The following is a 24,561-nucleotide window of genomic DNA, read 5'->3' as shown; positions in this document are numbered from 1 at the left end:
CCATTGCCTTCTTCTGTGTGTGAATGGAGTAATTGTTGGGATGCCACGGAGGAAAACTCCGTGTTGCCTAGACCACGGCCTTGCCCAACACAAGTTATAAATTCGGGCACCGCCGGGAATCGAACCCGAGACCCCAGGATTACAAGGCCAGCGTTCTAACCGGTAGACCACCTCATATTATTATTATTTAGTGTTCTGTCTGACGACAGGTCCATATGAACAGGATCCTTCCATCCTTTTCTCGGACTGGGACCTGTTCATATACGTTCTTGGCAGATGATCCAGAAGTGGTTTGCCATTGCCTTCTTCTGTGTGTGAATGGAGTAATTGTTGGGATGCCACGGAGGAAAACTCCGTGTTGCCTAGACCACGGCCTTGCCCAACACAAGTTATAAATTCGGGCACCGCAGGGAATCGAACCCGAGACCCCAGTTTTGTTCTGAGAATTACAATTTGCTTTTCTCCTTGTGTTCATAAACACGCAAGTCAGTAGTAAAAAATTGTTTTATAATTTTAGTTTTTTTTTTTTTTTGCTGAAGTTTGGCGGGGAAGCCTCGTGGAAGACATCAACTCGGAATACCAAGGAGGAGATGGTAGGATAACTTTTTCATCAGCGCCCTCATTACAAATAACTTCTTTGTTTGTAGGCATTTGCGAGTCACGTGACGTCGGAGACACAGAAGCAGCTGGAATTGCAGAGGTTTCAAGAGGAACATTTGAAGCGTCAACAGGAGTACATTCAGCAACAGCATCACAAGATTCAGGAACTTCAGGTGAGACAAAGCATCATCACTCACGTAAGTTAATATGGAATTTTTATACGACAAAACTTGTCAGAATTAGGTACTTACGCCACTTTTTGAAGCCCAGAGTTAATGCAATTAATACACACAAGTTGATTAAATACCTCGACGAGAAAACAGAGCGTCTCCATGACAACCATCAATTGGTCAATACTACGAGTACGTAAGAAGATATTGGCGTGGAGTTATAAAAGAAATTAAGAGAATTGTTAAGATGTCCCTTGTTTCTGTGTTGCAGTCTCAGATCTCATCTCAGTACAGCCCCAACAAAGGGTTGAACATCCCCAATCCCCAGTCTTTAATGTTCTTACCTTTCCTGGAACAACTCAGAGGTCTGCCGTCTGTACCCGGTGCCGTATCCGTCAGCTTACCTCAACTGCCGCATGGAACTCCACCGGTTAGCAAGGCGGTCAGCACGTCACTCGCAAGCAACGTGAGTAGTACTCTGGTGCGGCGCCATGTGGCAGCACTCGCCGCGATAATAATGACGACAGCTGTGATGCAAATAATAATGATAATTATAATGCAGTTAATTTGTTAGGTTATGTTACCAGCTGCAAAAAACCTGCAACAGCCAAGCACTAGTAAATACACAGACCTGGAATAAATGATTATAAAAATAGATTAAAAAATACAAATTAAGCGTTCCCACACAGATAAAGACCCCACAGCGCTTTTACTAAAAAAAAAAAAAGCAAAAATTTTACGTTATTTGCAACAATGGATGAGAATGCCATCATGACGTGTCAACAATGATGATTAAAGAATGTTTTCTGGGGTGTTATGCCATGTAGTCCAGTAGAAGTTTACCGCTATTTCATCGCCCTGATGATGGAGGCGTAAGTACCTCTGACGTGTGGAACTTCTAACAGACTGCATGGTTCAAGAACCCAACAATAAAAATGTTTGTTATGTTTGGCGGATGAATGTCATTTGTGACATAGAATAACTTTTAAAGAGTGGTTTTACAATGTTGATGCCAAAACAGGTAGTGACTGTTGCTGTTATTAATGTCATTTTTCCATCATCATCATCATCATCATTCAGCCTTCTTTAGAAAAAGAAAGTTTGCCACACCCGCTCTAGACATTACCAATATAACAAAATTGCACAATTAACGATATGCTTGTACCTGACAGCTGATTCCTCATCAGAGCTGGGTTTCTGGACATATGCCTGCAAAAGGAGCGACAGAAAAGTCCTCACCCCCTCCACTTCAACCCCCAGTATCATCGTCATCGCCGCCAGCACCGCAGGCAGACCCCGATGCGCCTCTGAACCTGACGAAGCCCAAGGCGGGCTCTGGAACGAGCCTTCATAGTCTTCCCCTGGGGCTGCATGGCCTGGGTGAGCAGCCTGCAGCTGCCACGACTCCTAAATTGCTGCCCCCAAGCCTCGTGATGCCGAGGGCCTTCCTCCCATACGGAGCGGTCCTTCCGCCGCATCTGAGCCCGCTGCCCCCATCAGCAGGCGAGTTCATTGAATAAAGTACAGCGACTGATTAATTCATTCTCGGAAACAAAACACACGCTGTTTCATTCCATCCAGACGTCGTGGACTTTGTCGGACTTTCCTCGGCCTCGTTTAGAATTCCGTGGGCTTCGTCGTGAAGCCGAGGTGATGTATACAAGTCCTGAAAGTGAGGGTCATTATGTTGCAGGTAAACTGGGGTTGCCCTCGAGTCCTGGTATGACCCAGGGTAAGGAGGGGCTCATCTCACCCGACAAGCATCACCCGCACTTTCCTCTACACATGTACGCCCTATCGGGCTCACATCTCGCCTCTTCCAAATCTCATCGGGATGAGCCGTCATTCAGCTCCGGTAAAGAGGAAGCTGATTTAGTCACCTGTCAGAGTAAGTCGAGGCGCACAGAGATGCTGCGCGTCCAAACCGTGGTTTCTTACTTCTTAGAAGCGCTGTGTACTCCATCGTAGAACACGAATTAAGATTTCTGTGTACTAAATACATTTTTTCTATACATACATTCTGTCTCCTCCCTTCTGTGTGCAATTATCTGTACTTGTTTACGACTAAGCGTTCTGTAACGTACAAAAGGCTGTCGAGTCCTCGTGTTCCAGTCTGTTCTGAGGATCCTACTTTGAAAGACGGTGCCACATATGAATTTTATTTGTGTGTGTTAATTTAAACACATACTTTCAGGCGTCGTAACTGAGATATTTCCAGACTTAAGTTCACCTGTAAAATTTCTTTAATTAAGAACAATTTTAAAATATCCTCTGGAGACACATTTAAGTTATTATTAACAAACTGAAAGTTTTAGGTCTCTCAGTTTAATGAATCAAAAAATTGTGTGGTTCGCATGAATGTGTATGTTTTCAAAATTGTTTTCAGTGTGGGGACCTGATCCAGGGTACAAAATGCCAGAAGAAAATAGCGAGAAAGGTGAGCGTTGCATTGATTGTGCCAATAAATAAGATTAATCTCTTTGTCATTAATAAACTTTTAATCACCTCCTCTTACAGTGAAATGAATATTTTAATGCAAATAAATTTTTCAAGGTCACAAGACATTCAAACTTAAAAAAAATTCCTTCAGCATTTCAGCTGTATAGTGTTTCTCTCAACATGACATATTTAATACACTGGACCCTAATTTTTTTATATTTGGCTTCAATTTCAGCGAAAATAGTGAGACAACAGAAGAGAGAAGGCGAGAATAAACCTCACATAAAACGACCAATGAACGCTTTCATGGTTTGGGCCAAGGATGAAAGGCGAAAAATTCTTAAAGCCTGTCCTGACATGCATAACTCCAACATTTCCAAAATACTTGGTAAGTATCGTAATGTACGCCGTGCTTTACGACGTAATAAAGCATCTATAATCATGTATCCCCTTTTCTGGAAGAGAGATGGCAGAACGGTCGGAGACCACGCATTTTTTAATCTCACAAAATGTAAAAATATTTGCTTTCACAAAAATTAAAGTAAATATTCTTCTTCTCACGTAGTCCATAAAATACGTGTGACAGAATTTCATTTCTTAAACAGGAAGACAGAGAGAGAAAAGCCAAAAATAAAAAAAATCAAAGCAGGGATTTTAAAAATAAGTGTTTTCGCAAAGGAGTCAACTGTTCGTCTGAACCCCACATACAGAAAAGCATTTAACGTCTCTTTATTATGTATGTTAACCCATAGAAACTTTGTTTATAGCAATTGTTAAATGTATTTTCTATGAGCATATTTGTCTTTACATTCCATCCAAACATTCGCCTAAAGTATTCCGTATTACTTAGCAGATAATTCTATTAGAATACTATTAAAGGAAATTGGTGTCCGCAGGTGCCCGCTGGAAAGCCATGTCAAATGCTGAGAAGCAACCATTCTACGAAGAGCAGTCACGGTTATCAAAATTACACATGGAGAAGCATCCAGACTACAGGTATCGGCCACGACCCAAGCGGACGTGCATCGTAGACGGAAAGAAGATGAGAATCTCGGAGTACAAGTCGCTGATGCGACAACGTCGCCAAGAAATGAGGCAGCTGTGGTGTCGAGAGGGTGGTCCAGACATGAGTTTCCTCCCACCTGACATGGCTTCACCTGGAACTTCGGCTTCGGGGCGCCCTTCCTCTCCACCCACCAATGGAGCCGGTCCCAGCTCCTCGGAACATTCGACGGCCGGAAGCGGCCCGTTCTACTACTCGCCTGACAGTCTGTCTCCCACGGATGTACTTAATTTCTCCCCTGACACATCCGTATCGGTGGCATTTGATGGAAGCCCCACTGGCAGGCATCATGATGATGACTGAACACACGCATTTATTCCTGCAAGACGTGGAAACGCGCGGTTGTGCCGTCTGCCTCCGTTACCACCGTGGTAGAAATGATTATGTAAGGAATTTTTTAAGTCGGCTCAACTCAAACACTGGCGTCGGGGCTACGCAAGATGCAGAGAAACATGTCTGGATGCACAGACAGGACACGTAATATTCTTCGTATCTTAACGGTGATTTAGGATTTTATTCTCCTATCTTAGATCTAGGATCACCAGCTTTTTGGAGTTCAGTACGGAATCAATACAAATTACTTTCTATTTGTTACAGTCTCGTAGACTTTTTAATATCTTAATAATTAGAAAGATTACTGCTGCATTCCGTACGACCTTAATCTTATTATATTCACAGCCAGGGCTGCGTTGCGGATTTGTTAAAGTGGGACTTGCCTGCGTCATCTGCGCATCAAACATACTAATAACTCACATACAGTATAAGACAAGTCGCAGTACAGCATTACAAGCAAACGTGTACGTCCCCTCCGCATCTGGCATTCGGAAGTACGGACAGGCAAGATGTATCGATGTACTGATAGTTTCATACTGCTGTATCATGTTATATTTTTTGTGCTAACCACAAAGGGCTCAGATAATTAGCCAAAAATTAACGAGGTGCTCATGCGAGCCCCTTGGAACTCGAACCTGTTCAAAACTGGTAAAATACGCTAAGTCGATTAAGAAAATTAACTCCGTTCTTGCGTGCTCGCAAATTTCCACTTTCTAAAAGCTGATTCCGTGACTCACGGCACAAACGAGGAAGTGCCAATACATCATAATTCATATGCATCGGGTAATTCTAAGCGCTGCATCTGATTATTACAAATACCTCGTAAAATGTTTCAGTTCTGTATCTTGCACGCTTCGCGGATCTGGCGTGGAATGTCCGGTCACGCTCGTCGTAAAATCAGTTAATCATCCTGCAAAATCGTACTGTATTAGCAGACGGTGAAAAAGTCCAGAGCTTTAAACTTTGCTTTGCAGAAGCTGGAAGTGTGATCGGTTACGATCATTATCACAGCGAAGGAAGACACAGTGGCGCGAGGTTCTGTGCAGTATCCATCGAACAAAGTAGAACACTTGATAACAGTTATTTAAATTATTTATAGCATATATAACTGTAGCACGATAATGTCTGTATGTCTTCACGAGCCATTTACAGTGCCATCTTTTGCAAGGAAAAGGAATTTGGATACGTATGGACTCTGTCCTCTACTACCCATGTAAAGGAGGTTTCAAAGCAAATTTATTTATGCCATTTTCTTAACATTTAGTAAAAACAATAATGTTTTATCCTTAGGTTGTGATAAAATTCAGTGTGCCATGATTTTCCATGGTGTGAACTTGAAAAGAAATCAAAAAGTTTGATTTCTAGTCTTTATTCTATGTAAAATTTTATGTTACACTTTATTAAAGACACAATTTTTTTTTTTTCAAAACATTTACGTAATTTTGGTATGGATTGCTACAGACGAATTTAATTTTAAGTTATTGTGAATATCGCCATCATCATCAGGATCAGAGATATGGTGATCATTTCAAAGCAAAACTCGAATTTAAGTGCGACTTCAATTTCGCGCAGGTTATGTTTTTCCGTAACATCTACCGATGTTTTGAAAATAAAGTACTGATCCCATTTTTTATTGTTATTATTCAGTAGTCATTAAACAAAGAACACTAGAATAAATTGAGAAACTAAAAATAAATGATAATATATTAAAGGTATTTCATTTGATCCATAAAACTGTTTATACCGAGTTATGTACTGAAATGAATGGGTGCAAAAGTACGCTCTTTTGTTTTTGTTTTTTTTTGGCAATTGATTTCTTCATTGGAAATTAAGGAGATATCAGGCTGACTGTGTAGAAAATAAAGTCCTTTGATTAGGACAACTTTGGACTGATGTTGAGCACTCCGCTTTATCACGAGTTGTAATTGTTTATCCTGCCAGCGTGGTTGGTCTTTGAGGCACTTCATTCAAGTTCTGGACTTATTTGCTATAAGGAAAGCTGTTACAAAGTAAATTTATTTTAAAGAAGACAACTGATGCATGTACCCACCTGCAGGAATTATGTGAATACATGTAATATATGACAGTTTTGTACGGACCTGTCTTAGTGGCAGTTTACAGCAGCGTTAATTTCATTCGGATGCAATATTTTATTTTAAGTTATTTTTATGATGTATTATATTTGTAGTTATTATTATTATGATTATTAATTATTATTATTTATATCATGTTAGCGTAATCTAAGAGTAGAAGTCAAAGCCGCAAATGCAATACCGTTCTCACCGATGTAAGATAATGCATTATTTAAAGGCTAGGAGTGGGCATTGTCTTTCATATTGTTTGGTTTCCTAACCTGACATTCACTGAGATTGCATTTCTAGTATTAATGTACAAGCCAACAGACGTCTCTCAAGAATCAAGAGCTATTCGCAACATGGGCTCTGTGTTCTGATATTCTTACTGATCTTTTGAGAACCGAAGTGACAAAAAACCATCAGCATGGTCACGAACCACTGCAATCAAAATCATAAACTAAGAATTTGTGTCAAGTTCTCATAACAGGTCAAGGAAAAACACGAATAATCTTGTGATCGAGTCGGTCAGTTTCCGTTTTGTCGCAATATCCGGATTGACCGCAAATGATGAATTTCTTGCGGAAACATTTAAATGGCCAGTAGTACTTCAAGCGTAATGTACGCAACCATAATCGCAGGCTATTTATTAATCTCAAAATGTGCTGATTCTCCCGTAGGTTTATGTGCAAAATCTTTCATGGTTTTTGCGTCTTCTTTACGGCATCTATTTTTTTATTTTCCTTCCGCGTTGTTAATGTTGCAAGAGATGTGACACCAGGTATTGTGAATGTTGGTAGGAATGGTGCTAATGTACTTATTATTATTTTTTTTTTGCAAGATGTGTCAGTAATTTTCATGGATGTTAAATAGAGATTCCAAACGTCTGTCTGTGTAATAAATCTGTGTAAATGGTTAGGTATTGTGAAGTTAGCTGGTGACATTTTTGTATGCAGACTTGAAAAAAAGTTACACTTCATTATTACTGTGTTACAAAATGGCAAGAAGTAATTAATTATTGGAGGTACGCTGGGACTTGCAGAATTTGCCAGTCCGCAAAGTACCTTGAATATGTGATACATGTACATAATATGTAAAACTTTGATAGCTGCCATAGGTATTGTTCTGTTTTGTGAATAATATAATGTTAAACTGAATGTACTTGGCTGCATGCCAGTGCGAGCTCATGACTGAATGTTTTTAGCATTTCCTGAAATGCATGGGCTCATGTTCGTGCCAAATATAGGACTCGAAGATAATGTACAAATTCCAAAGAAGTGTGATTGCGAGCTTATGTGAATACGTAGCTTCATAGATAAGTAAAAAAAAAAAACGTGTATAGATCAAGAAGACTTTGTTCAAATTACTATGTGGTGTTGTGATGTAGAACAAGAAATCGTTCCAAAAATCCCCAACATATACAGATTTATGTTGCCGTATTTATGTTGCAAATGGCGGTATGATAAGAGCTCTTGCCATTAGGCATGTAGGCTTCAACCGTGAAACAGCTTGCCAACTATCATGTATTTATGCATACAAAACTCACATGAAACAATAGAAGTAAGACCCAATCCTATTTTGTGGATGAGAACATGTGTTATTGTCTTTATGTAAAATTCGTAGGCTAAATAAACAGATTTTCAAACTGTAGCCAAACCGCATGGGCTACAAACCAGTACATAATTAATTCAGTCACATCTTTTTTTGTTTCTCATATTTATTACTTTTCCTTCCCCATTTCATTCCATTATTGTCTTTTTTAAATAAAAATTTATGTGATGGGCAGATTTTTTTCATTGCAGATGATAACTTAACAAAGAATGGAACAACAATTAAGCCATGAACCAGGTTGATTTTCTTCCCATTGGTAAGTTGTCATTTTTATGTTATATACCAAGAGGAAGGTTCAGTGGGCTGGTGCGAAGGTGCATTTTATAAATCCCTGTATCTATATTTCATGGTTGTACTGATTTCTTATATAATAGGTTTTTGAGAAAATTGATACACTTCAGTTTCTTCTTCATGTAAAGAAGGGGTTATAATTTATTGGTAACACACAATTTTGCATTATTTTTTTTAATGTTATTTTGATTCCAAGAACTTATTTAATTATAATTTCCTTATGCAATAGACAACAAAGGCTTAATCAATTATTTGACACAATTTTTTTCATTTTACCATACCTCAAATAATTGACCATTGTTTTGAGGCAGTCTGAATGTAAAGACAGTCATCAATAGGGCTTACTAATCAGCAGTGAAAATCATTAAGAGTATTAAGTGCAGTATTACTTTGTGTGTGTCGCTATAGTATCCAGCATGAGCAGAAAATTGGATGTAGACTAAAAGAAGAAGCCTTCACAGAGGATGCTGCAATGCATACATTACATCCAAGCTTCACCATATGAGGCTTTGAGCATGTCCCTGTGTTTTCCTTTTAAACAATTTGTTTAAAACCAGGATACAACAGATTGCACAGATCATAATTTAGTTCATATTTAAATAAAGTCTAAGGATATTTAATCTGTACCTACATTGCATTGGATATGAACCCTGGTCGTCCAGCCCCTCATCAATCCTTTGTTTTTATGGTAGTGACTGCAGTCCATTCATAAATTATAGTCATGACAGGTATACCGTAATTAATTTAATATTTAAAAGGGCTACACAAATTAGGCTAAAACTATTAAACATACTCATATTTTTGCTGGATTGGTATTACTTATTATTTTACACTTGTGTAATTGTTCGTCAGTTGGTTATCATGGTAGCTACGAAACATTCACGTTGCGAAACCAGTTTGGGTACTGTGAGAAACGTGATAAGTTATTCCATTATATTTGTCCGGGAAGTAAGTGCTGGATCGTTTACGTTTTTGCGTTCTTGACTTGTATAATAAATATGTAACATTGTTTGAAGTTCACGTGACGTATGCTGATTGATATGGAAGTATGATTAGTGTTTAGTTGGCATCTTATGGGAATATAGCCTTTCATCATGGTTAGTTTAACACGTTTACCAAGAGTACTTCTCCGTCGTAAGGTAGGTTAGAATAACCTTTTAAGACATTCTTGCAGTACTTAATTTTGCCATTGTATGTGATGTGTGAAATGAAGCAGATAAGTGTTAATGCTATATAGGCAGCGTGTGTTACAATAGAATAGAATTTATTTACAATCTATAGATCCTTAATAGGCCTAAGCCAAGGATGTAGAACAGATCATAGCACAAATACAATACTTGTTTCTAGTACAAATATAAATACATAGTTATAACAGCTATTGACAGATTTTTGGAACTACAGTATTACAGCAAAATAATTATGATGGGAACCATCACCATTATTACTTACATGTATTTATAAATTCATTTACTGAGTAGAAGGAATAAGATAGAATAGAACAGAATTTTTTTACACTCCATAAATCCTTCATAGGCCTAAGCCAAGGATGTAGAATGTGTCCTAGCACAATTATAATGCTTGTTAACATCATTGTTATGGATACTGAAAGTCGGAAGGTGGGACATTGATGACACTCTGTTCCATGCAATTATTTAGTCTGAAAAACAGAAACCACAATGAAAAGGTATTGAACATAATGTTGATATTGTCTTCCATACGTGCCTAATATTTTCTTTTCCTCTTATCATGTAAGTGAAATAATTTTTATTTTAGATAGGTGATAAATTGCTCCTGCAGGTCACTCGTATCACCATATTAATTCATCTCTACCATACACAAATACTATCTCTGATAGAAAGCCTGGAAATTTTGTGGCCTTCTGACAAGTCATATAAGATATGAATATGGTGATTGTGTTTTGAAAGAAGTGTTGTAAATAACTATGAAGGATGATAAATAACTTTTCAGATAATGGATAATACTCTAAGCATCATGGTTTAGTTACTAAACATTTTTGCTGGATATTGCTTTAATTTCTTTAAGTTTTGGTTGATTATCTTTACGCTGATGAAAGATAACTACGGTGTCATTACATCATAATAAGGAGGGCTATCAATTTCTTGTGAACTGTACAGTTTGTATGTTGATAACTAAAGGGCCTGTCACACAGACTGATGGTGATTGTGTTGAATTTGATTCAATGTTTTTTTTTTGTAATAAATCTTCACTCATTATATTAAAATGAAGCCAGAGATTAGAATTGTTGTTGTTTCTTGGCACTACAACCCGGTTGTGGGTTTTCACTACCTCCTTTTCAGTGATTTCTTGGTCTTGAAGTGTGCATTTGTGAGTAGTGAGTGACCAGCCCACTGACTCTGCACAATTTCTACTCAATCCTGATTTGACTGCCAGAGCTAACTAGTAGTTAATCAGGAGACTTTGGTGAGAAATGGCCGCTGAATTTTGCTTACAAAACATCTCGTATCATGCTCGTAAGGTTCTTTTACATGCCGTAAATCTACAACATGGGACCACCGGCTTTACTTCCCCTCCGAAGGAAGTTGTGCTACGGATTTTTATCACCCTTAAAAATCCATTTACATCGGCCAGGATTGAACCCGCCAACCTTAGGTCAAGTGGCGAGCTCGCTAACCACTAGTCTACCGAGGGTGACAGAGATTAGAATTACTCCTTCTAATAGACCCAGCAAAGTAGGATATATCACCTGATCACTCATTTATTACTACATCAGTGATGATAACCTTGTTACTGGGTGTGTGTCATTGTTTTCCACTCATTAACCCGATAAAATTATTGTGTCTGTCCACATGTAACAACTTGAGAACAGCTGAATGGATTTTCATAATATTCAGTATTGGAGGGTTTTATGAAAAATTTCAAGGCAATTTAAGTTTTGATTGTAAGTGTCTTCTGGAAAGTTCACGATTTAAATTTTCATTTAGGTCAGACTTATTAATGGTCTCTTTATGTAAGAGTGTTCTTGCGGTGTATTGTTTTAATATAAACAAACAATATTTACCATTTGATCTTTGTAATGGAAACACATTGTGTTTTTGTTTTGTGTTTTTTGAGGTAGGAAGTGAATTTCGTGGTCACATCAGAACGACACCTGTTTTGACAGAGGTCTTTGTTCATATGTCCCACCTCTTTATAAGAGAGCGTTAAAAGCGAGTTATAATTATTGCAGTGGTCAGATTGATGAGGATGAGAAGGATGACATGTAGGATATATGGGGGATGTTAGAAATGCAGAAAAGAATATTTGCTGGAAAATCTGAATAGAAGCTTGGACATAGATGAGAGTATAATATTAAAATGGGTATTAAATAAAGAGTCAGATCCTTATAAATATTGTACGAACCTTTCAGTTCTATAAAAGGCAGAGAATATTCACAAACTGTAACAGAGAACTTTCTTCATTCTGTATTGTTGACCATTTTTGGGATCTGTGAAGTATCACTTAAGTGTTGTGGTCTTATAAGTAAATTATTAGTTGCAATTCTTCTGCTGGCTACTGTCCTACTGTGTGCATTTTGGGTATAACATCCAGTCAGTAGGATTTTATTAACAACTTTTGTTTTGTGTAAGCCATTTTGTTCGGCAAACGCATGCTTGCTACATTTAGATTTATGACTTATGAATGAAATCTGTAGTTTCTTTGCAGACATGTTGCCACTCATAAGGTTAAACCAGCTCTTTCAATTTCAAATGAAGTACAAAATACGTTTAAGGTACGTAACTGCATTTTTCAAGAAAAGTGACAAATTGAAGTTAAGCTTTTATGCTTTTTATGTAATGGACTTCTGTTATGCTTGAGCATTGTTCTCTCTTATATGATGCTACGGTATTTTGTTGTTTTCAATAGTTTGCAGATCTATCTGTGCAGCTTGCCTCCCCTGATCAATTGCAGCCAAAACCAGAAGTTGCAGATCTCCAATTCGGGAAGTATTTCACAGATCACATGCTTAAAATCCTTTACCACGAATCTCTGGGAGGTTGGCAGAGACCTGAAATTATTCCATTTGAAAATATAGTACTTCACCCAGCAGCTAAAGTTCTGCATTACGCAACTGAGGTAAATTTATTATTTTAATTAATACAATTTTCAGATATATAGAGTATATTATGTAATACAAAAAAATATTTGGTCTTGTAGAATAAATACTTTGATAAATAACATTTTTGCTTGATCAAATGAGCTAGGATATATTTTTATGTGTATACAAATATATGAATGTAAATATTTTTTTTATTTGTAATTGTATCGGTTCTCTTCCACCATATAATGCTAATAATTTATCCTTCAAACTTATGTTGGGGTTGTAACAGGTAAAATAATTTTGAAATCAGTATTCTAAAGTTAGTGTTTTGAGTTTCAAAAAAACCGTAACACAAAGGCAAGATGAAAGTGTAGCAGCGGTTGTATCCGGTCTATAACGACATTTATCAGTTATAAACGAGATAAGTTCTTGATGAAACATTGAGATCAACATTAGAGGAGGATTTTTTTTAACTGTAAGCAAATTTATTAATTAGATTTGGTTTAGTGTTGGTATAGTATTATAGAAATTGACCAAAATTGCATGGGTGTTTACTCCGTCAGTCATCAGTGCGATGATTATCCTGATGATGGAGGCAGCAAGAATCTCTTAAACTCTGATCACTTTCTACAAGACTACACAGCAGAAGACAAGTCATCTTTATAAGTGGCTGTGACAATCATCTATTTGAGTTTCTCTTTTACAGTAACTTTAACAGATTACTGACATATCTTTCCTTCCTTTCTGATCATTTATTCCTTCTTTTTTTCTTTTTCACTCTTTCATTTTTGCTGCATAGCCATCAGCATCTCTTCATTTCTGTGTTTGCGATGCATCTGCAAAAATAGACATTAAACTTCTGGATATTTGCCATATGTACAGAAGTCTAAGTTAAATATTGGATGGTTGCCATATCTGTAGGAAATATATGCTAATTTTTTTTTGGGATATGAATTTACAAATGTCTGACGGTTGTTATTTATGTTATTAAAAGAGGTAGCATGACAGCACATAATGTTCATTACCGTGTTCGCAAGAGCCTGCCACTGGATTCTGGTGAGACTGAAAATTATGATGCTCTCCGTTCTCCCGTTACTCTTTCCGTCTCGGATCCGAGTGAAAATAATGTTTATAATTACAAAATTTCAGCTGTTTGAAGGCATGAAAGCATATCGTGGTGTGGATGGAAAGATACGTATTTTCCGCCCAGAGATGAACATGGAACGTATGAATCAGACAGCTCTGCGAGCGGGTCTTCCTACATTTGATGGGGCAAACCTCATAAAGTGCCTTTGTCGGCTCATCAGCATAGACCAGGAATGGGTGCCTCATTCCGAGTCATCCAGCCTTTATATCCGCCCGACACTTATTGGTATTGACGTAAGTAGACTTTTTTTTGATCGTCGTATGAAAATCTCTCAGTTATATGTGTTGTTGTGATGTCTGGAGCCTCAAGTATTTTTAATTACAAAATTTGAGAAATGTTCGTCTTAATGAATGTGGAAGTGGCATTTTTAAGAACATTCATAAAGAATATTAATATTAAAATACGTCTTGTAGAAGTATGGTATAGGGTGTACATAGAGTCCAATTGAAGAGTCCAGTATGAAAAGAACATGGTTCAACTTTAACAAAAAATAAAATTGTGGTGAGAGTGGCAGTCCTTGTTGAGAAGCTAATTCTATGCTCAGTTAGTTGAGAAATTTCCTGCTCTTTGTGGAACCCAGAGTTTCATTACTGTACTCACAAAAACCTGCCACCAGTTCATATCTTGAGCGAGACAAATCCAAACCACACCCTCCAATCCTATTTCCCTAACATTCGTTTTAATATTATCCTCCCTTTGATGCCTAAGTCTTACAAGTTGTCTCTTTTCTTCGGGCTCGTGAACCAGAATTTTATAAATTTTCTCGTCCCAGTGTATACAAATCATTTTATGGGAGTTTGTAGTAATTTGTCGATATCAAAGCTTATATATGTTGGCCTCTAAGTACATTAAATTACTCGTTTTGTGATTGAAATTACATATTAATGATTTATGATGAAATATCTGTTCAGGTTACTGGTATATGTTTTAACCATTGCATGATTGGAATTTCCCAGTTTATAGTTAAAATGTAGCAACATCGCATTCACTGTAATAGTATTGTGTAACATTCTGTCGGCTTTTCCCAGGATATCAGAGCATAGAGTGGACTTCTTCATGTCACCATGGCCAAGATATTCCGTTAGCGGTTTTGCCTCCACCGCCTCCAGTCATGTCTTTACTACCACTGACATGATTGATAATTCTTTGCCCTTTTTTGACAGGTGCCAAAATTATAGTACAGTTCTGTCAATTAAGATATTTATTGAAAATGCATGTGTTCATGTTGCAAAATAGAGAATTCCATATTTGGAAGGTCCTGATTTCAAAACTAAGCTTGGTGACTGGCTGTCCTGACCGACGGTTTTGTGGTTTTTCTCAGTCCCTCCAGGAAAATCCCAGAATACTGCCTTAAATTAGGTCATGAGTTTCCTTTCTCATCCTTTCAAATTTATAATCATTAATTATCTGATCATCTGATGTTGTCAAGTCAGAGTTACCGACAGTGTCGTCAAATGAACCACGAACCGAAAACATCGAAGCCGCCTTTCATGAATTTCCTGAGCAAATAGAGACTCACATTGGAATAAGTTGTAAAATAATAATTATTAAGGTTTTGTAATTGTTTGTTAAAGTGTTGAAACAAGTCGCACAGAGCATATGATCCAACAGGCTGTAGTTAAATTATGTTTTTGCTTCTCATTACAAATCACTGTATCGTTATCACATCAGGCCTTAGCGTCAGAGCTTGGAATTTTTTTGATAACATTTGTGTAAATAGAAATAATGGTCACTGAACCAGTTTCAAAATGTGGCGATGCTTCGGTGGTTTGGTGTCGTAATGCAGAATCTCCTTTTTTTTTGCTCATGACGTGGATTGCCATACGTTGGATGCAGTTCAAGGTCAGGTCAGGTTATCAGTGGAGGGTTAAAAACATGTATGTAATGATTTAAACTGACTGGTAAAGCCAGATTCATGCAGTTTGATAAATGCGTGAAAGAAATGCTAAAAATTAGAAGCCAAGGGATGATTTTGTATTTTGCTTTTTGTTGTTGCGTTTAAAAAGTCGGTGTTGTAGCGGGAAAGATTTTTTGTATTTATGTTGCTGTAATAGGAATGTGTTTCTTGATGTTAGTTGCTTATGCAATACCGTGATAATGTTGAAAGATGGAATAATCGCATTATACTGATTTCACAAGCTGTTGATCGCAAAAGCATTCTAAAGCAATATAAAAAGAGAATAAATGTATGTAGAAGTACAGGAATTTAGAAAAATGTTGCAAGGCTCGCTGACTTATTTTCATACCGTAAAACAGCTGTGTGTGTGTGTGTGTTTTTTTTTGGGGGGGGTTAAAAAGTTAATAGTCTGTTTTTTTTTCTTTGGTATTATTTATCATATTTGTTTTAAGATTCCAACACATGCCACTTTGCACAAAATGTTTTAAGTCATCCTGCTGTACTTTCAAACCACACGATGCAGAAGGAACGAATAATGTCTTACGGTCCACAGAATTATGATAATTCTGGAATATTTCATTGTACCATCTGAACTAACAGGCTAACATTTTACTTTGAAATTTTGAATTATAAATACTTAAATTTTCAGCAGACATTCATAGTTCATGACATCTACGTCGCTGTCCTCTCCGTGTGCCCAATAGTAGGCATATGTTGCGTTAAAACGTGCAGACAGACATTCAGTTTACTCTGTGTTCTGCGTTGTTATCACGTGCCTTTCATAATTTGGTTGCCTCCAAGTCTCGTCGTTCTTTTCCGCTTTTCCAGCCAACGTTGGGTGTCGCAGCGTGCGCGTCAGCGATGCTGTACACTATCCTTTGTCCAGTCGGCGCCTATTTCTCGGGTGCAGGCGAATCCGCAGTGTCGTTGCTGGCAGATCCTCAGTTCACACGCGCTTGGCCCGGCGGTTGCGGTGATAAGAAGATGGGTTCGAACTATGCTCCTACCATTCATGTGCAGGTGATAATATAAAACAGCCTTTCTTCTGCAGATATGGGTTAAATTTCTTAAGATAATTGGTTATGTTGGCTGGATTCATCTGGCTAAGCGTAGGAACCAGTGGTGATCTCTTGCAAACATTGTAATGAACCTTTTGATTTTATTAGATGCAGGGAATTTTCTGTCCAGTTGAATATTTATTGGATTATCAAAAATGACTGCTCCATGGAGTTTGTTCTACATGTTGTGGTAATACTGTATAATAATCTCATCACCAACATAATTAGAGTATGACTTTTTTTTATTCTGTTTTAATATATAGCGAGAAGCTCTCGGACAGGGCCTTCAGCAAGTTCTGTGGTTGTACGGTGAAGATCACCTAATCACCGAGGTCGGCACCATGAATATTTTCATGTTCTGTATCAACGAGAGCGGAGGTAATATTTTTATTCTTTGTATTCAGACCTTTTCATTTTTGTTGTAATTTGTTTTGAACAGCAAATCTTCAGTTATTTTGCTTCATTTTGAGTAGTACTCATGTGATGTGTGAAATTAACAAAATGAACAATACCTTCTTCTTATTATTATTCTTCTATGGCTCTCCGGTCCGTATTCGGTCCACGGCCTCCTCAGTTCTCCTCTTCCATTCGGTCCTCTGTTAGGTCCGTCTGTCCGAGGCTTTGATCGAAGTTTCGGAACATCTTCCTTTTTACGGTGCAAGGCCCCACCACCACGACAAGGCGCAGGTACCATTAAGTGGGGACCTTCTTATTATACGGAGCTTAAATTCATTTGCATGGAAGTGACGAAATAGGTTTGTAGGTCATTGGGATGTTCTTGCGTATGCTGTATAATAAGGGAATGGACTGGTATCATGATTAACTATACCGATTTAATGGAAATTTTTACATGTTATGGCAGTCTTATGTATATATATATATATTCCTGTTGACCCTGAACCAAACAGGTACTGAAAGAGTAAAAGGATGTTACATCACATATCTTTTCTATTATTTATTACCATAAAACCAGTTACCAGTCACTTTCTTTCTTTAAATTGTCGCTGGTAATGAAGTAGCATTGAACACAAATTGCTTTTTGCGCTATAAAAGCCAGTTATAGTCGCGTAGTAAGCGGACCAGAGGCGGACTGTAGCCAGTAACACTCAAAAGCATGGTGTCCTTCCTACCACTGCCATTTTTAATTTTAAGTTCTGTTTGTAGTGAATACGTTATATTTTCGTCCTTAGGTTAAAATATTTTGTTCAGAATAAGAAATTATAAAATGTAGACTGTGCTTTAGAACTGCTGCATTTAGTACTCTAAACGCTGAAAGTGCTATTAGGTCGTATCTCAAAAAAGAAGATTCAATTTTTTGTTATTTACAGAGAAGGAACTCGTCACACCACCACTGGATGGTTTGATCCTCCCAGGTATCACGAGGGCGTCAATCCTCCAGTTGTCACGTGAATGGAATGAATTCCGCGTGTCAGAACGCAGCATCCCGATGGCCGAACTTGTTAGTCTCCTTAGCGAGAACAGGGTGAGTCGACTGTTGGAACATGAGGAGGATAACATTAAGATTGATTTTGGATAAGTTTGTTGTGAGGGTGGATGCTCAGGGTCATGTCTAGTGGTGGGCTTTTCGTGTAAGTGGTGCCGAACCTTCACTTTCTACTACAAAAGTGTTTATTTTCTATATTTTCACAGTATTATGAGGTAAAGTGTGTTCATTTTTTATTTCATGGCGTTATAGTGTGGTTCTGCGTAGAATATAGTTTTTGTCCTTTTCTATCCATTCATTTCTTGCTTGACAGTTGCTGGAATTGTTTGGCGCTGGAACGGCGTGCGTGGTAAGTCCAATTGCGTCAATCTCATACAAAGGTGAGAAACTTCTAATCCCTACAGTAGAACAAAAATACCCCATCTACGCGAAATTCAGGCGGACACTGACGGACATTCAATATGGTCATGTATCGCACCCGTGGGCTGTGACGGTTGATGTTTAGAACACTGTACAAAGCCCTGAATTTAATTTATTCATCACATATCACTTTACATTTCTGATTTATAGATCTTTTGAACTTTCATTAATGTGCCAAAAGACGTACTCCACTTAAAGAGCATGCAGGCCACTTGCAGGAATCCACCGTATAGACAGTTCTTGAATTTTAATTTTTGTTTGTCGTTTAGAGTGCTGAAGTTTAGGTATTTTGCTCGTGTACTGATTTATTTATCAGTACCAGTAGAATTCTTTTAATAACTACGGACGCAAGTAACATTAGATATTGTAGATTTATACGTGTTTTAGAGCAGTGGTCCCCAACCTTTTTGTGCCTACGGGCACATTTGTGAGTTTGTGAGATCGTGGCGGGAACCAACCAATTAACGAAGCCAAATTTTCTTTTCTCTGGACAAATAAGAAATGGACACCAAATAATACGAAAAACAACACGACGTTTAATGATACAAGAAACCACGCCATTAAAAATACGTACTTTTATAAGTACAATTATTATTACTCAAGTGGGAAGTTAGTGTGATGTTTGTCGCTGCATTTCATCGGCCAGTTTTTTCAAATTTGGGAGTGTAGGATGATGTTGCTGCTCGCAAACAATCGTCAAGATGGGCGTCAGTAAGTCGAGATCCGCGCTTTGATTTTATAATGTTCGTGGTTGAACGGCCTTCATTATTCAGTATAACCTCTTTCTGTATCAACGCGGGCACCAAAAAAAAGCCTCGGCGGGTGCCATGGCGCCCGCGGGCACGGCTTTGGGGACCACTGGTTTAGAATAATACTTTGCTACCTCAAAATGAAAATTATGTTTTCAGTACAGTTTAAAAGATTTCTAATGTATCAGTTGCTGCCGCCATGTTTAAAGGTAGTAACTGGCTCGTTCGGAAGTAGATTTGTAGGTTACCACGTGGTTCAAATAGTGAAGATCTGGTAAGGGTGCAAGAGTTTCTCATGTAGTGTTTTTATTATATTTTATATAAAAAACACTAAAAATATACCTGTGCTCTAAGTGAGTAAATATTCTGTTATTTAGTACCTTGTGTAAAAAAATTTTGTGTGTGGGTTCCAATTTTTATTTTGTTTACTACTGAAGATAAAAAGTTCCTTTTAATTTGAACGTATCAAAGTGTAGGAATGTCGCTTCCTACAGATAGTTTGAATGTTGGCTCTATATCGTGAGAATTTCAGTTTGGAGAACCTGTCGCAATGAAGTAATCGCCACGAGGATATAGTGATGAAGTTTCGTTATTGTGATATCTCGATATTAATAAAGTACGAGCACGTCAACGAAGTTTAGTGCGGAAAAAAAAGACTTCCCCATCGTTTGTATGAAGATTTGAAGAAAATGTAATGTCACTGAAATAGCGCAGAAGTGTTTTGGATTGTAAAATAGGGATGAACCTATCACCGTAAGGGTCAAGAAATGTCTGTAAATGTGAAAGTACGACATTTTTAAATCTGGCATCCGTATTCATGTGGCCTGCTACGAGTGCTATGCTTACGTGTTATCTGGCACCCGAAGTTTCTTCACATTTTTTCGGAGATAGCGTTTCGCTCGTAAGGCCTTTCATCCTCTCTATTAAAATAACGGCGTATATTTGAATTATCTTATGCCTGATGGTACGTAGATTAGAGGAATAGGTTGGGCTTTTTTGTAAATTACGGAAATGTGCCGGTATAATCATTTTGGAGTACGTGTTCAGCAAATTGTATATCATATGAACATCGGAGTCCTTATGTTGGTACGTTTATCATTTCTGTTTTTCCTTCGACGCGAAAGATATGTCATCCTTTTCTTCTTTATTGTAATATAAATTAAATACACATTTTGTCGGTACAATAAAGTATTATAGAGAAACGTGTAATAAGACGGTGTCTGGATATAGTAGCGATATCTTCAGACTGCTTACTGCCACATATTGAGTCAACAAACTCAGTACATGTTAATCGTTGTCATAAATGTAGCTTGTTTACAAAAGGAAAATGCTCCTGCAGATAAATTTTGTTGGTAACTAATGCCATGAAGTGGAGTTCTGAAAAATCTTATAGTAGTACATGTTCTTCTGTGTATTCGGTCCACGGCCTCTTCAGTTCTCCTCTTCCATTCGGTCCTCTGTTAGGTCCGTCTGTCCGAGGCTTTGATCGAGGTTTCGAAACGTCTTCCTTTTTACGGCGCAAGGTTGTTAGCCTTGCGACCAACCCCCAACCTGGAGGACCAGGGTACCTGTCTTAGTCTGACCTCTCCCCCTCGACCAATCTGGCTAGGGAGGCCCTACCAGTAGCTCTTGGGGTCACTGAGGTGCTCGGCACCACCACCACGACAAGGCGCAGGTACCATTAAGTCCTGTGTTCTTTTAATTGGTGTCTCAGCGTCGTTTATTAATTGACATTTGCATTCCAAAGGTTTAGAGGTGCTTTTTTAACCACCGGATGTTGGTATGACGGGACGTAAAGTAACGCCATTACTGATACAAAATTTATTTACGCGATCTTCCTTTCCAGAAAAAGTGACACATTGTTCTTTACAATCTGCTTCAGCATTTTCTTTCCATGTGTATTGTTTTATTAATCTTAAAGAATAGTGAAATGTATTTTTGATATTTATAAAGACTTTTCGTTAATAGTGTGACTTATTTTGGTCACGTTTCATAGTTCAGTTAATCTAGTGTTTTTACGTATCGGAGCATTCTGAATTTTTTTTTAACTGTGTGTGTTTGTGTGGATGATGGAAATACCTGTCAGCATTGCTGTAAGATGGATACTGCGAGCGGACATTGCAATATTTTCCCTTTAGCGTGGTTGGAATTTCTTTAGGAATTTATAGACTAAATTCTGCTTGTAACGTTGCGTTAACTTGCGGTGAGTCTGAAGACGGCTGTCTTCTGGGTTGTTGCGCCGTGTAATCTGGTACAAGTTTACCGACGTTTCAGAGGTCCTTGCTGCCTGTACCATTTTCCTGAAGATGCAGGCAACAGGTTTTTCCAGAATTTCGGTAATCTGCTCATAAACGTGATTACAAGGTGTCACAACCTTTAAGACTGCGATCTGAATGGATTTACGCTTGTTGATTATTCTGAATTTTTTGTGTAATCGAAATCCATCTCTGAGGAGATCTCCTTACGTGCCGCGCCAACATTCCATCTCATTTAGCTTAAGTAACGCGCATACCGGTAGCCGACGTATACCACGTTGCGCCTTTTCCGATTGTCGAAGTTTTTTTGAGTGACGTTTTAAAAGTTTCCTGTCCGCGTGTACCATTTATATGCGGAGTGAAATTGACAGTACTTTTTTCTCGATAGAACATTCCTACGTTTATAATGTTGATATCCGTGGTTCTAGTCGTAATTTTACAAATATTTTTGTATAAATTTTTTTAGCTGATGATAGTTTTATTTCTTTTTTTTTTTTTTTTTGGATAATGTTTAAATTTCAATGTAGTTTTATTTGTATACTTTGTCTGGTTTGCCGTAGTTTTTATTCACGCGGGTCGTATTGGCTCTGTCGCTCTCGGCGTTTTTCTGCTAGGTATTTCCAGTGTTCTGATGCTGAGGCGAGGCACGCTGACTGACATACTGAGACGCAATGATATTAACCAGTAAATCTCAGGGGTTGTTAGCTGCGCAGTACCAGAGGAATCGTGTCGATATTCTCACGTAAACTCATGGTAAACTTTTGTTTAAATCAATATTTTTATCCCATCATGACTTCACGAAATGAAAATTGTACTTTTTTCTTAGTTATTACCTGCAGATTTTATGGAGGAGTCTCATGATTTTTTTTTTGGTTTTGTTTTGGTTTTTTTTTAACTTTTATGATTGCTGTACTTGTGCAGTTAATAGTGTGGACACTGAATTGGTGTAAGACGGACGTCAAAGAGTACAGTCAAGTAGAGTATTTTTTTTTTTTTTTAGCAAACTTAATCTAATGTTGTGAACCTGCGTACGTGCAGCCCAAAGATTGTTACAATTAAAAGAGAAATGTGGGATTTAACCGTGAACTGCGGGTGTTTGAATTTTAGGACTAAGATCTAATTTTATAATTTTCTGAGACATTGTACTTTGTGTTTGTAGTTGTATCAGTATACTAGCGTGTGTGGCGGTACAAAAAGGACTCGGCGGTTGAAGTAGTTGTTTGTAAAGGCGCGGTGCCGCTGCCACTTTTATTCATATACGTGGAGTTGAAAATGTAATGATGTTCTCTCTCTTTTCTTGTGTGGCAGTGAAACATAATTTGCCGTCATTCAGTCAAGAGTTTTAATATATATTTTTTTATTGTACATAACGTAAGAAACGCGATGATACGAGATATATCTCTACATAAATGATCAGAATAAATTTCAAAATCTGAATCTGTCGGTGAAAACGCAGGAACGTCAGAAGAACAGTAAGTCGCGGTCTTCCAGGTTGTAAAGCAGTGGGAGTATTGTGGATGCTTACCAGAATTTCAGAAGAAATCACCTCCATCTTTAGGGTTGAATATCTAGAACAGTGAAGATCGGGAAGCAGATTTTTTTTTTATCGAATGTTGGGTGACCGTGTACATGGCGCTGCAATCCATGAAACGACGATCGACATTTTCACAGCCACGAGAATATTTTATATCAGGGGAAAATTTTGTTCATATGGCGGAAAGGTTCGGTTCTAGAGCGCTTACGTTTCAGCGATGCAAATATAAATCTTTATCTATTTTGGAAACAACTTATCACAAGACAGCGGAACAACGTTGTTGCCGGGAATTCACCAAAAAATTATCCGTGGTATTATTTAAAAAAAAAAAAATCGGCTTCTTGCAATTCAACCCTAATTTTGGAAATATTTTGTGTAAGATATTACGAGCTTCCTGGACAAACCTGTGCAAAGCGTACATCCGTACGATTTCCCATTCTCAAAAAAAAAAATTCTTGTGAATTTTGTGTTTTGCTGTTATCAGGTTCGGTAATTTTGACTGATATTGTTATATACTTTTATTTGCAATGATTGTACATAAGAATTATTTATCAGAAGGCGACAAATTTATCTTGCGTTTACTTGAAATTAGTGATTATTATTGTTAGATGAAACTCATTTTGTGTTTTTGGGTATGAAATTACATTCTTTGTTGGCTATTTTACTTAAAGAATTTATGTATAAATATTTATATTACAAATAGCATTTTTATTTTTTGATTAATCTCGATTTTCATGTCGTACGAGTGGTTTTTTGCGGATATAAGGAATGTCTAGGTTTGAGTTGTATACATAAAAATGCTAAGAAAATTTTTGGTTGTGTATTATATGTGACTCTGGAGATGTTATCCGTATCTTACGAAATTTTTATTTTAATATTCACTGTAAATTATTTCTTTAAAAATTCAGCAAGTGCTGATAGGTTTATCAGTGTTAATTCTATTTTAAGCATTCGAGGTGAAACTGTAAATGGTCAAAACATTTTATGCGGAATTTTTCGTCGGCGATGTTAAATTTAATTAAAATCATAAAAGCATCATAACGTGACGCCAACATTTATTTGAATTGGTGTTGCATCTAACGTGAAGAAATATTTTGTTCTAAGTTGCCAGCACTGAATGTAACTCGTCGTACAACACCGAAAGGAAGCATAAATGTATGTAACTTTCTGATATGTAATTATTCCATAAGAATTTGTATTTATTTTATATATAAATATATTTTGTGATTCCTGAATATTTGATACAAAAAAAAAGACAACATTTTCAGTATTTCACAACCATTTGATCTGTTCCCATTTAATTTCCCTCATTAAACCTGTTTTTATTCCGTGACTTGATTTCTCGGATGGTAAAGAGAGGATGTGATTAGGATTTGAGATTTTCGTAGCGATGAGTCCGATGGTGAAAACAAAGGAAA

At 37.5% G+C, this 24,561-nt stretch overlaps 2 protein-coding genes across 6 annotated transcripts in view; both read left to right on the top strand.

Annotated features, from left to right (window-relative positions):
• Positions 1-8,364, top strand: part of LOC110833715 (uncharacterized) — a 212,146-nt gene extending 203,782 nt beyond the window's left edge. For all 3 annotated transcript variants that reach the window (XM_087346287.1, XM_087346291.1, XM_087346296.1), the window contains 7 exons: positions 648-773; positions 1,042-1,236; positions 1,943-2,273; positions 2,464-2,658; positions 3,157-3,207; positions 3,445-3,597; positions 4,106-8,364. In XM_087346287.1, the coding sequence (XP_087202413.1) occupies positions 648-773; positions 1,042-1,236; positions 1,943-2,273; positions 2,464-2,658; positions 3,157-3,207; positions 3,445-3,597; positions 4,106-4,575 (1,521 nt within the window). In that variant the 3' untranslated portion in view covers positions 4,576-8,364. The remainder of the gene's footprint in view (positions 1-647; positions 774-1,041; positions 1,237-1,942; positions 2,274-2,463; positions 2,659-3,156; positions 3,208-3,444; positions 3,598-4,105) is intronic.
• A 1,095-nt stretch (positions 8,365-9,459) lies between these two features.
• On the top strand, positions 9,460-24,378 carry Bcat (Branched chain amino acid transaminase). 3 transcript variants are annotated; one of them, XM_022072153.2, is made up of 8 exons: positions 9,460-9,718; positions 12,253-12,330; positions 12,465-12,674; positions 13,789-14,019; positions 16,512-16,703; positions 17,005-17,119; positions 18,070-18,224; positions 18,499-24,378. In XM_022072153.2, the coding sequence occupies exons 1-8, from the start codon at positions 9,674-9,676 to the stop codon at positions 18,688-18,690; spliced, it is 1,218 nt and encodes a 405-aa protein (XP_021927845.1). In that variant the 5' UTR covers positions 9,460-9,673; the 3' UTR covers positions 18,691-24,378. The 3 variants fall into 3 exon arrangements, with proteins under 3 accessions (XP_021927845.1, XP_021927854.1, XP_087202446.1); XM_022072162.2 differs by having other exon boundaries at positions 9,462-9,718; positions 12,264-12,330; XM_087346320.1 differs by lacking the exon at positions 9,460-9,718 and adding an exon at positions 9,757-11,021 and having other exon boundaries at positions 12,264-12,330.
• The last annotated feature ends 183 nt before the right edge of the window (positions 24,379-24,561 follow it).

Source organism: Zootermopsis nevadensis, unplaced genomic scaffold (assembly GCF_977971745.1).
Source record: "Zootermopsis nevadensis isolate Lab colony 2312 unplaced genomic scaffold, Znev_1.0 Znev_ptg000001l, whole genome shotgun sequence".
Lineage (NCBI taxonomy): Eukaryota > Metazoa > Arthropoda > Insecta > Blattodea > Termopsidae > Zootermopsis > Zootermopsis nevadensis.
This window is presented reverse-complemented; position numbering and strand designations above follow the sequence as displayed.